Source organism: Aotus nancymaae, unplaced genomic scaffold (genome assembly GCF_030222135.1).
Source record: "Aotus nancymaae isolate 86718 unplaced genomic scaffold, 86718_ANA_hifiasm-v0.15.2.pri h1tg000062l, whole genome shotgun sequence".
Taxonomy (NCBI): domain Eukaryota; kingdom Metazoa; phylum Chordata; class Mammalia; order Primates; family Aotidae; genus Aotus; species Aotus nancymaae.
The window spans coordinates 318,973-331,941 of record NW_026988476.1 but is presented as its reverse complement, the minus strand read 5'-3'; the positions used below and the strand labels follow the sequence as shown (position 1 = coordinate 331,941).

The 12,969-nt window shown below is 46.5% G+C and overlaps 1 protein-coding gene and 1 long non-coding RNA gene across 7 annotated transcripts in view; one reads left to right on the top strand and one right to left on the bottom strand.

Annotated features, from left to right (window-relative positions):
• The window catches only part of MYLK (myosin light chain kinase), a 200,250-nt gene that overhangs the window by 6,143 nt on the left and 181,138 nt on the right, over positions 1–12,969 (bottom strand). For 3 of the 4 annotated variants that reach the window (XM_012476200.3, XM_064365754.1, XM_012476202.2), the window contains 4 exons: positions 9,482–9,634; positions 8,272–8,395; positions 1,722–1,851; positions 136–267 (listed from right to left, as the gene is read on the bottom strand). In XM_012476200.3, the coding sequence (XP_012331623.2) occupies positions 136–267; positions 1,722–1,851; positions 8,272–8,395; positions 9,482–9,634 (539 nt within the window). The remainder of the gene's footprint in view (positions 1–135; positions 268–1,721; positions 1,852–8,271; positions 8,396–9,481; positions 9,635–12,969) is intronic. The other variant, XM_021673967.2, reaches the window with a different exon arrangement.
• LOC110568949 (uncharacterized) overlaps positions 1–12,969 on the top strand; it is a 74,021-nt gene that overhangs the window by 28,912 nt on the left and 32,140 nt on the right. The window contains exons 3-4 of one of the 3 annotated variants that reach the window (XR_010338543.1): positions 3,498–3,597; positions 9,499–9,660. This is a non-coding gene — a long non-coding RNA (uncharacterized LOC110568949). Of the gene's footprint in view, positions 1–3,497; positions 3,598–9,498; positions 10,809–12,969 lie in introns of those variants that run through there. The other 2 variants (XR_010338542.1, XR_002479097.2) reach the window with 2 other exon arrangements.

Below are 12,969 nucleotides of genomic sequence, written 5' to 3'. Positions count from 1 at the left end.
ATTTCCCTCAAAGCTTGGTGGTTTCTCATTGCTCCAGGTGGCACAGAACTGACATCTTGCCCAGGGTGCATGGTATGGGCCCTGCCGTCCAGCCACACCCTATTCATGGTGAAGAAAAGCACAGCTACAACTTACCTTCAATCTTGCAGTCAAATCTAGCAGCACTTCCCTCCACAACTTCTAAATCACGAATGGTCTTAGAGAAATAGGGTTTTACATGGGGCTTTTCCTCAGCGACGGCCTCAAGGAAAGCTTGGGACACATCTTCTAGAAGACAGAGACGAAGACCAGGTCATTTCTTCATTCCTTGTTCTCACCTCTCCTCTAGTTCAAAGAAACTAACTTTTGAAAAAGTCGCTGTGATTTAGCAAGAAGGCAGCTTTGAGAACTGAATCATAAGTACGCCTTTCTCCTGGGGACAGGTTGGCCTGCTGCCAAATGGTTTTTGGCAGCAGAGAGAACTGTGCCCAAACTGAGGAAATGCTCAGCCTCCTCCTTTCCCTTATGCTGACATATTGAAAAGGGAAATCATCTTTAAAAAGGATTTCTGGCTGCATTTCACGCTGCTTCAGGATTTAGCTGAGGGTATCTGAGCAGGGCAGGACTTCACCAGCCTTCCTGGTCTTGGTATCTCTCTGCCCTCCTTCTGTAGCAGGTGTTTCACCTGCTTTTTAGAAAGGAGGAGCCAGGTCCTAGCAACATCTTCAGCTTGCCAGTGGCTCTTTCTCCATGCTCACACTGCCTTCATGCTGTGTGACTGTGGACTAGGATGTGGGATTGGTTCAGGGAAAAGCTGTAACTTGTAGGGACATCTGTATCTCCTTCCTTTCCTTCAGGCTATGTCTGGGTCATCTGAGGAGGGGCAGGAGTGGCTGAGGAGGGACCAGGCCTGTGTGCTGCAGACTCTGTCCCTGGCTGCAAGGAAGCTCCAGAGCAAGCAGCTACTGGCCTCACCAATAACCCTACCTTTGCTCATCAAAGGGATCTAAACTCAGCTTCTCACCTGTGGATACAAAAAGTACCAGACAAGGAGGGACAGAAGGTGTCTCTGGCCAAATGAGGCACCTCCACAAGATAAAGACCAGGCCCTGTGTGCACCTGAAGCAGGAAAAGGCTGGGGCTTTCACTGAGGAGATCGATGGGACAGCATCTCAAAGGCAGTGGACAAGTAACTGACCCTACTGGTCTCCAGGAGGGGCCCTGCCAATCCCACTCTGCCCAGTTCAAATGACATGATTCAGCAGCATGAGCAATGCCAAAAAAAGTGGACCATATGAATTAATTTTTATTTAAAACAAAACCACAAAGATGATAGAAGAATATTAAATCTTATGCAACTACATGTAATTTTAATTTTATTTTTACTTATTAATATAGAAGTATCACTTTTGTAATGAGAACAAAGGAAGCTTTTAATAAAGTCTATGTTAATTTTAACACAAAATATATGAAAAAGCATAGCTGAGGTCATCTAGTTCTATCAGACCAATAACAACTTTCCCTCTAAAAATGGTTCAGCCTAAGGTTAAACAATTAAGAATAATTATTAGACTTAGTAATTGCCAGAGCAACCCAAAATTACTTCTGAATTTATACTTGTAGGGCATATTAAAAAAAAAAAAAGAAGAAGAAGAAGAACAAAACCAACCAAAACCTCAAAATGCCCCTTTGCTCCCCAACCCTTTCTTTCTCACCAACTGGCTGGATAAACCTCTCCTTACCTTCAGATTCTAGTTTTTCTGCATTGAGTGGGCTGGTTGGTGACCCTGTTGAGGCTTTCCTGCCACTGAGCCCCGAGATCATTGCCATAGAGGACAGCCTTCCAATGGCTCTCACAGCATTGCCTGTTTTCTGGAAAATAGATACAGGGGTTGGACTCAGGCGTTGTCCCTGGTTCCAGCTGGGTAGTGCGAGGGGCTGTGAGGAGTAGAGCCCAGCCCTGGAGAAGCAGCTGTTCCCCAGAACGAGGACCTCCCCGGAGCCAAAGCTCTGCCAGAGGAGCGAGCCCAACCTTGCTCTGCTCAGCACTGTCAGTGTGTCAGAAGATGTTCAGAGAATGGAATGGGGCCTGGAACTGATGTGTGCGTTAATGTGACTAAACAAGGTCAACATGAGACAAAAACCCTTTTCATACAGTGGTTCAACTCCCATAAAAGGGATAGTTTATATAAAGCAACTGCAGGCTGAGACAGCTCCAAAGACTTATTGCTGACTGGGCCTAGTGGGGCTGTTTCTCGTAAAACAGTGCTAGCGATGTGATTTTAATTGGTCAAGAGGATAGTTACTACAGATCCCACAAGTCCTGATGCAAAAATAATCATAATAATAATAATAACACAGTATTCTGTTGACCTTGAGCAAGTCACTTAACCACTCTGAGCTTCAGTTTCCTTCTCTGGAAAGAAGGGGCTGGACAAGATGATCTCCAAGGTCCCATTCAGCGCTGTTTATAACTCAGATACTTAAGAGATTTTGAGAAGCACTCTGGCTGGCCCCAGCACAAGTCTACGATGCAGTGAAGATCTGGAGGGGAGCTCTTTCCTGGTGTGCATTCAGGCACCAAAAAGAAGCATCGAAGAAATAAAAGGCAACGGCACTTTACTTTTCGGCAACTAGACTTGGGAGAGGACAGAATTTCTGCTGAAAAGGATCAGAACTTGAGATGAAATTTCTTTACGTTGTAAAAATTCTACCAAGCATAGGATCCCTAATTATGTACAATTGTGTCTTATTGTTCCTCATCTTTCAAAAAGTTTTTCACCCTTTTTCTAAGGTTAAAGGGAATGACTAAGATAAGAAAACTAAGGCACAAGGAAGTCTTTCCACCCCTGCACCCAAAACATCTTTTTTAGGCATCTGAGAACTGTGCATCCAGACAGCAGATGCCACCACAGACTGGCTACTTGTGCCCCCTGAGAGAGGAAGGAAACAGCCTCTTCATAGGCAAGTGGCTTGTACTCACTGCACCTCAAACTGCTGGCAAAGCCACTTTCCTCCTGAGTTCACTTCACATGCTCAAGTACTTCAGTAAAGCCTCTCAATTTAGGGTTAGTTGGAAAACCAGTAAGCTTTAGTAAAAAGACGAATCATTTTGAAAGTAAATAACTTCAGGGTGCTAAGGAAACATACCGAAAATTGTGTGCGTGTGTGTATGGTTAAAGAGGAGACCTACTGCCGCGAGCAGGATGACCTTACCGTCATGCCTCCTGCCGTCCTTGCTGCAGACTGCTGTCATGTACTTCAGACAGACTTCCCACTGGCCATCCCTTCTCACATACATTGCACTGTGTGGTGTGGGTATGTTTCTGGCCTCTGCCTCCACAGTGAGGCTGGGTCACTGAACAGAATCCAGGCAGTCCCAGGTGGAGGTGATGAGGAGGGGACGATGGTGAGAGATGACAACTGAACAACTTAACTGTGTGCAGAACCACCATGCGCCCCTGCAGAAAATGCCCCTGCAGGCTCAGGCCACTTGGCAACCTTTCATGCTCTTCTAGGAGATGTTACTGGTGGTATGGTCGACCTGTTTGTTGTGCTAACTGGAGTGTGGAGAGACCCAGCTCTTCCCATGGGAGGTTACCCTGTCCTCAGGAACAGGTAAGAGGTGGTACCAGCCATGGCAGCCCTCCCTATGTAGTCAATATCAGACCAGCCTGTTTCTTAATCAACCCAATTCTCAGACTGCCCTTCTCTGCTCTCTATTCCCTTTATCCAACACAGATTGGTTTGTCCTGGGCTAGGAGCCTCTAAACTCAGAGGGCTTGTTCCCAACAAGGGACAGGTTAGTTCTCTAACCCTAATTGCTGGGAGACCATGTGCAAATCAGTTCCTCTCTCTGGGCCTCAGTAGCCTTGGTGCAGAAGATTCTAATCTCCCTGCAGTTCCAGACTTCTACAGAAAGACTCTCATTTATATCCATAAATGTGTAGCAGGGAACACCTGCCTTGAGCCCATGGGCTCCCCAGTTCCAGACATCAGGATTGGGACTGATCAGGACTGTCTTCACTTGTGTGGTGTAGAAAGATGATGTCTTTTCCAGATTTTATTTCATAACAAAATGACTAATATGAAGCTATCAGAATGAGGCAAAAAAGTTATAGTATTTCAGATGAAGTAGTAAATATATTAACAAATAAATAGGTCTCAAATAGGGAGAGCTTTTCTAAAGGATGGAGATATCAACATCCAATATTTGGAAATTAATTTGTGAAAAAAATGCTGAGGAGGTTACTTGTCAGAACTAGAAACTAATATATCTGTATTTTCTAGTTTTCCAGTTTTACGCCTTTGAGCCAACAATTGGTTGCTGCTTTACTGACCAAAGACCTTTCAAAAGTTTTGGAACATCAAAACAGCCAAGTTTTAATTTTGTAATTTCTCCCTTCATTTTGAGAAAGTCTTTTTCCTGTTTGAGAGCAATTGCCCAGGCTGGGTTCCTGTGTCCCTGGTGGGCACCAGCCTCCTTAATGCACCACAAATTCCCTGCCCCTTGGAGAGCTGGGGGTAGGGGGTGGCCAGCCATCCTGGCTTGCCCAGGCAGGCCTGTGGAGTTTCCCAGAATTAGGGTCTTTTGGTGCCAATACCAAGACATTCCCTGGTAAACATAAGGAAAGCTGGTTCCCGTACACCAGCCAGCCATAAAAGCCCCCAATACATACCAACCATTTCCCCTGGGCAGTGCATACCATCCAAATGGGATGGCCAAGAATACTCTGTGCTATACTGAGTCCAGTGTTTTCTCCCCTATTGCCCTTGGTCCATACTGCTGGAGTCTTTATGGTTCCCAGAAAATAAAGATGGCTGCCCACGGGCCTCTGATATCTAGTCTTTTGCTTCCAGTGTGCATGCAGAAACCCTGTTAATCTGCTCAACTTACCTGCCCCCATTGCTACACCTTTCCAACATATCTTTGTAAAATTCTTTTAATATAAATTTAAAATATACCTTCTTTCAAAATCACTTCATTCTAAGATGAATAATACAATCAGTCATCTGTACCCAGCCTAGCTTTTGTTGTAGGGATTTGTTTCCATGTCACTTCATTCCTCCCAGGACTTTTTATGAAAACTACACCACAACGAGAAGAAGGTGCCTTTTCTGGCACAGCTGCTGAGAGTTCTGGGCCACCTGAGCCTGCCCTTCCCCTCTCCTTCTGCCTCCACCCACAGCCCACTCCTTCCCACTCCACCCCACCGCACAGAACTTTGGCTGCTGCAATAGGCAACCCCCATATTCCAAGGGGAGCTAAGGTCCTGGTGATTGCAGTTAAAATGTGGAAAACATATTCCTTGAGGAAGCAATGTCACATGAAATAGAGCTGTTACCAGGGAAGCTACTTTTCAGGGACACTACTTGTTGAATGGGAGTTTTGTGGACAACTTTTGCATGCAATTTTGTGGAAAAATCATTTCCAAATGCCTCCATCTATAAAATATAAAATTAAGGTTCATTCTCTGAATTCCACCCTTTTCTTCCCCAGCCCTTCCAGAAAACCCTATGGCTAATAACACTGTAAACAAGAAGAAAAAAAATTAGATGATTGAAATATCAGCATAGGCTGGGCACTCAGCACTTCAGGAAGCCAAGGCAGGAGGATCGCTTGATGCCAGGAGTTCAAGACTAGTCTAGGCAACAAAGCAAGACCCTGTCTCTACCAAAAAAAAAAAAAAAAAAAAAAAAATAGCTGGTGTGGTGGTATGCACCTGTAGTCCCAGCTACCAGTTACTCAGGAGGTCAAGACGAAAGGATTGCTTGAGCCCAGGGGGTAAAGACTGCAGTGAGCTATGATTGTACCATTGCCCTCTAGCCTGGGTAACAGCATGAAACCCTGACCCTTTAAAAAAAAAAAAATCAACACCACTTATGATTCTCTCATTGATTTAACTGAAAAATGCCATTTGCCTCCTCTCCTATTTCCTCATCTCTTTTCTGCTCCTAGCCCCAGGGTTTAGGCGTCTTCCTGGCTTTGGTTCATCTGCAGATGTTCCCAGGTGAAAAGGCTGCCCCTTAACCCATAGCTTTAGCCAAGCAAAATCCAGTTAGACTAGCTACTCTGAGGACTGCCCCGCCCTGATATCAGCTTCCCTATCCTTTCCAGAAATATTTCTTTGAGACCTGCTGGCCACAGGATTATTAATACAGCTGACCTTTGATTTTGTAGATGCCCCCATGCCCCCACCGTTTTTGTTTTTCTTTTTGTTTTTTTGAGACGGAGTCTTGCTCTGTCACCCAGGCTGGAGTGCAGTGGTGCAACCTCTGCCTCCCAGGTTCAAGTGATTCTTTTGCCTCAGCCTCTTGAGTAGCTGGGATTACAGGCATATGCCACCACGCCCAGCTAATTTTTGTATTTTTAGTAGAGACGAGGTTTCACCATGTTGGCCAGGATGGTCTCAATCTCTTGACCTCGTGATCCACTCAGGCTCCCAAAGTGCTGGGATTACAGGCGTGAGGCACTGTGTCTGGCCGGTCGCCCCCACCTTTTTAAAAAACTATTTGCTACTCAGATCCCTGTGGCACCAAAAGGTAAGCAGCTACAGATGTTTCAACTCACCTTGCACTTGAGGGAGACCTGGAGACCCACCTAAACCTTCCCATGACGGGGCTAGCCAGGAACTGACTTCCAGTGTGGAGGAGCACCGCTGAGATGTGCTCAGAATGGTGGTCCCTTAAACTCCACTCTGACCCCCATTTACCTTTGCTCCCTCTCTCAAACTCTGTGTGACACTCTACTTTTTGAGGCAACTGTGGTTTAGTCACCTGGTGTGGCAAATGACCAGTAGTCTCCAATACAGTGACTTCCATTTTCTCTGCCACCCAGGCAAAGTCTCAATGCCCCTGGGTACCCTGAGTCTCCAGCTAAAAGACTGCTCCTGTCCAGCCCAGCCCAGTCAGAATGGGTCCAGCTCCCACCTCTGCCTTCTCCACCTGTGCTCTGGTTCAGGTTCCACACCTAATTCAAACTCCTGTGCCTGGGAGCACTTCCTCATCATCACATCCAACTCTGGTTGCGATCAGGTCCATTCTATCCACACATCCCCATGGCTATGGAGAGCTATACAGATAGTTTATACATTTTGGTGTGCGTTACGTCCTTTCATGTCTAGTTGCTTCAGTTCCCTATTGTACTGCATAGTCCCTGAGTGTAGAAACCATATCCTCCCCATTGCTTGAACCTGGGAGGCAGAGGCTGCAGTGAGCTGAGATCATGCCACTACTGCACTCCAGCCTGGGTGATGGAGTGAGACTTTGTCTCAAAAAAAAAAAGAAGAAGAAAAGAAACCATGTCCGCTCCAGCACTCTAATTGTGATAATAAAAATGATAAAATAGATGATGATGGTGGTAAATACCCTGTGGCTTTGGATAATAATTTTATCCACCCATGCCTTTTATGAGAGGCAGTTTTGGGGTTAAGACTATGTGTTTTACAGACAAGCTCTGGGTTTGAATCCTGGCCCTTCTGCTTATTAGCTGTGTGATCCTGGATGGCTTTCCTAACCCTTTCTCTGCCTCAATTTTGTCTGTAAAGTGGGGATAATAATAGTACCTGCCTCCTAGGGTTAAAAGATACAGTGCACTGATAGTGCTTTAAATGGTCCCTGACACATGGCCTGCCTTAATACCTATCAGCAACTGGTATCATTTTTGGACACTCACCATGTACCAGGCATTGTACTACTGAAGGCCACATGAGGATGATCTCATATAATTATCACAACAATGCTGTGAAGTTGGTACCACTATTATCCCTGTTTTACAGATGAGAAAACAAATTCACAGCAAGGTTACGTCACTTGCTAAGGACACATGGCTGTTAACATACAACCTTCCTAGATGGTGGAACCCTGTCTGTGTCTTTAGATCATGTTCCCTCCTCCTTCATCATAAAGAAATGTGAGACAATCATACTACCATCCCATTCTCAGGGTTGACAAATAGACCTTAAAGTGATGTTGCTCATCCCAAGCCATGAAGACAAAAAAATATCAGTGGCTTGACCTGAGTAAGGGTTAAGAGTCCCCGGGGGCAAAGCTGAGCAGGAACAGAGAGACAGCTAAGCTAAGAATCCATCTCATCTCCCTGACAAAGAGACTCTGTGCTCAGGACTAAGCACACCACTGTACCTGAATCAGCTGCCTAAATGGGTCCCAGCCTACTTCAGAAACAAATTTAAACTTTCTGGGTGTGAGGCCAGGGCAAGCTGGGAATGAAAGTGACTTGAATAACACAAATATGAGGGGCAACATCCCAGTCCAAAGTGATCCTCGCATTACCTGCCATTTCCTTCTTGCCATGTACTTCTTCATCCGGTCCTTGGAGAGTTTCTTGGCCTCCATGTTCTTGGTATCTTTCATTAGCCATGGATGCTGAAGGCACTGCGTGCAGTCCAGGCGGTTTCTGACAGAGGCAGAGATCAGGAGGTTTTTGAGCAGAAGGAGACCTCAGAGACCACTGGTTAGGTCGGAAATGAGTAGCCACCTCTCCCTGGTCATGTAGGGCACAGCCCAGGGCCCCCTGCTCCCGGGTCGTCCACCATGATCAGGACCACTGTGCTCTTCACCTTTCTCCTCACATGCTTACACTAACCAGAACCAGCACGGGTCGGTGTTATGAACGCCTAAGCATCGAGGAAGCAACTGGGCTCCATGGCCTGCTCTTGGGGTCGAGGAAGAGTAAGTGCTGCAAGGCAGACATTTCTGGGATCAGCTGGCACCCTATTCCAGGGTGGGGTCATTCTGCTGGTCCCATGAGGGCTGGGGCCCACAGAGCCTAATCCTCCTGCCACCCTGTCTGGAGGAGGGGAGAGTTAAGCCCTAGGATAAAACCTCCAAGAATCACTGAACTTTCATGTTTTATGTCTTATGGTGTGGTTGAGTATCAGGTTTTTCCTGTTACAACTCAAAGCAGTATGTCCTGCATATAACCTATGAATTATGACTACCTTAGAACTGCACTGAAACTCACTTAATCTTTCTGAAAGCTCTAGGGATTTAGAAACATTTTAGAGCCATTGCCTTAACTGTAACAGGACTAAGAAAGCCTAAAAAACCAAATGCTAACAAACATAGAAAAATGGCTGGAAAGAAGTACAGCAAAATGTAGTGATCATCAGATAAAGGAATTACAGATGATTTAAGTTTTACTATGTTCTTCAAATCCTCTATAATTTACATGCATTACTTTTATAATAGAAAAGTAATGATGGGTGCTGATAGGTGTCACTTTTCAAGTCAGGTGTCTGAGCTTCTGAAGGTGAATTCCGTGTCTAGCTCCAGGGGGCAGGGCCTAGGAAGTCACCTCTCCGACCCACATGCACTCAGCCTGGGTCCTTCACCATGCCCACCCTCCCTTCCTCAGGAAACGCTAGGAACAACTCAAGGTGGGGGGGTGAGGAGGGTGCCCCAACAGGCAAAGGAATCCTCCTTTTCTTCCCAACACAGGGCAGGGAGTGGGGAAGCAAAGACTGAAATCCCAACTCATTACTTCATATCTTTCTTCAGCAGACTGCTGATGAAATCCTTGGCATCATCGGAGATCTCATCGAATGCCTCGTCGTCGAAGTCCCAGGTGGCTGAGGTAACGTTGGCCAAGGTTTCATTATCGTTGTCTCCCATGAAGGGGGAAAGGCCACTGACCCTGGAGAGACAAGAGCAGGAGAGCAGGTATGGATAGGAGAGGCTGCGATGACCAAGTGAGTGCGAATTGAGGTCAAAGGCGAGGGTCTCCCAGCCTCCCCATCCTCAAACTCATGTTCTTGGGGCCCTGCACCTGCCTTTCTTCCACCTGTGGAAAGAAAAGCGGGTGTGGTTTACAGAGGTCACCTGCCTCTTGACACAACCTACCTGTGAGGCTGAGGTGCAGTGGGTTTGCTTAGATTGTGGACTTCTGCAGGGTACACAGCAGCGCTGATAAGTCCCTCTGTCCTGGTCTTCTATTCTTCCCCAAAGCCCAGGCTAGAGGCTTCTCCAGGCCCCTTTCTCCTGTGCTCCTGCCCCCTCTCCATGGACCGGGCACGTGGTACAGTGATCACCACTGCACCCTTCTGTCCCCTCCCTCCCACCTCTCTCCACACACCTTCAGCTCCAAGAAGAGGGCCCAGCACACAGGAGAGGCTCAGCAAGTGAAGCGTGTGCCCGATGGATAGATGGACTTTGAATCAGCAGTGGAGGTTCGGGGCACCTGAGGCATTTATGCCAAACTAGAGAGCCTCCCTATGAAGTGCCGTGGCAGAGGGCAGAGTGCAGCCTCTCCGCTTGCTGGATGGCCTTGGCCAATTCCCTGATCTGTGTCAGTTTTCTCTTCGAAAATGGAGAAGCTACCATTTAACTCTGGGGTGGTCAGTCCTTCATCCTTAGCATCATCATGATGGCAGGAGACATTTATTAAACCTTTTCTATGTGCCACACACTGGGTCAAGCACCTAAAACAGGTGAATTCACTTAATCTTAACACTGCCCTATAATGTAGGTAACCCTTATAACTTTGTTTTACAGATGAGGAAATTGAGGCACAGCCTAGGCTCAAGTAACCTGTCCAAAGATTCAGAGCCAGTGAGATCAGAACCCAGGTATCTGCCTCTAGAGCCCCTTAAGTGCTATATTACCCTAACATTTCTGTGAAGATGAAGTAAATTGCAATATTCAGCACTGGCACCAGGCTTGTTCCACAGTAAGGAGCCCGTCCATGCCCAGAGATATCGTGCAGTTCTGCTGGGTTCCCTCCACTGCCTCACCAAGCCGTGAGTGCAGGAATGACTCTGACCAGCAGCTTAAGCCAAATAAACTTTGGAAGCTAAAGAATTTCGAAACAAGACAGATCAGATTTATAGCTTACTGACCTTACCTCTCACCTCTATGCACTTCACCTTCATAGCAACAACCCACTCCACTGTTCATGTGAGCCTCGTGAGTCAGCCTCTTGGGTGTTTGACCTGCACAGTTGCCCAGAGTCCCACCCTTAGACAGGCCCTGTGCTTGGTTTAATGCTCTGCTGCTGTCATCTCAAGATTCTTAATAATGTTTGAACAAGTGGCCCCACCTTTTATGTCACAAATTAGGTAGCTGGTCCTGCCCTGACCTCAGCTGAGCCCCATGAGATAGGTCTGGGGGCCGGGCATGGTAGCTCATACCTGTAATCCCAGCACTTTGGGAGGCCAGGATGGGTGGATTACCTGAGGTCAGGAGTTTGAGGCTAGTCTGGCCAACATGGTGAAACCCCGTCTCTAGTAAAAATACAAAAATTAGCTGGGCATGGTGGCAAGCAGCTGTAATCCCAGCTACTCAGGAAGCTGAGGCAGGAGAATCGCTTGAACCCTGGAGGTAGAGGTTGCAGTGGGCCAAGACTGCGCCATTGCACTTCAACCTGGGTGACAAGAACAAAATTCCATCTCAAAAAAAAAAAAAAAAAGAAAAGAAAAAAAAAAGAGATGGGTCTGGGGGCTTCCTGCCATCAACCTGTCAAGTTAGGGTTTTACCAATGTCCATTCTCCCAAATACTTATGAATCCATCATCATAAGCCAAGCACTGACAGCTTCAGGAGTAAGGCTTTGGTTGAGTTTGACAGAACAAAACCCACTTGAAATACTGGGAGAAAAAGTTTGCCATGGGAGGAACCCTCTGGTGAAAGCTTTTGTAAAGAGAAGAAAACTTTTACAATGTGCATTGTCTCATCCTAATCAACATATTTATGTTTCTGAATAATAGATTTTTGTGGATGGGATTTTCTTAAAGCAAGGCCCTGATTTATGTTTTAAGAAGGCAGAGAATCATTCTCAGTCATATCCCCATGAGGGAAGGGTGGCCATGTACCTGTTCCTGAGTCTGCACTGTTATCTGCTGCTCCTTTCCCCTCTCTGGACCTCAGTTTCTCTTTTTATATATCAAGTGGACTGGGCTAGATTTTGTAGGGGCCGCCCAGCTCTCTCTGTCTCTGTGACCCCGACCCCCTTGTGGCCCATGCAAGCCTCATCGGGAAGCAGCCTGTCTCTTGCCTGCCAGCCACCTGCTGCTTCTTTACATTTTCCCTTGGAAACAGACAGAGGGGAAGTCCTGCAGCACTCCAAAAGGTGGCAGGAAAAGCAAACAACCCTGCTGTGGAATGCAGAAAGTTCCCATTCTGCAAACCTCCTTTCCTTATTAGGAACTATAATCCTGCAAAGATAGGTCTTAATCTCTGTAACTCTGGGCACAGTCAGGGAGAGCCTCATTGCCTCTGGCCTCTGGCACTTTTCCTTCCTGGCAGCCCATCCATCTGAAATACTCTCCTCACCCTGCCTGGCTCCTTGCCTGCCCAAGTTCCTCCAGCATTCTCCCTATTAAAGAGTGCGTCTCTAGAATAAAACATGGAATAAATACACAGCATGTTGACAAAGAGGGTGTTCGAATTTTCAGTAATAGTGTTGCTGGGTGGTGGGGTTTACAGGATTTTTAGAAATCTTTTTGGGGAACTTTTTCTACATTGCTAGAATTTGCATAAGGGATCACATCTTTTTTTTTTTTTTTTTTTTTTTTGAAATGGGGTCTTGTTCTGTTGCCCAGGTTGGAATGCAGTAAGCTCAGTGCAATCTCTGGCTCTGGGCTGAAGTGATCCTTCCACCTCAGTCTCCCAAGTAGCTGGAACCACAGGTGCGCACCAACATGCTTGGCTAATTTTTTGTATTTTGGTAGAGATGGGGTTTCATCATGTTGCCCAGGCTAGTCTCAAATTTCTGAGCTTAAGCGATCCTCCCACCTAGGCCTTCCAAAGTGCTGGAATTACAGGCGTGAGCCACTGTGCCCAGCCTTGTCTGTTTATTTAGAAAATAGTCATTATTTGTTTTGTTTTTATTTTTTTGAGATAGGGTTTCACTCTGTGACCCAGGCTGGAATACAGTGGCATGATCATGGCTCACTGCAGACTCAACTTCCCCAGGCTCAGGTGACCCTCCCACCTCAGCCACTCGAGTAGCAGGACCACAGGCACACACCACCAT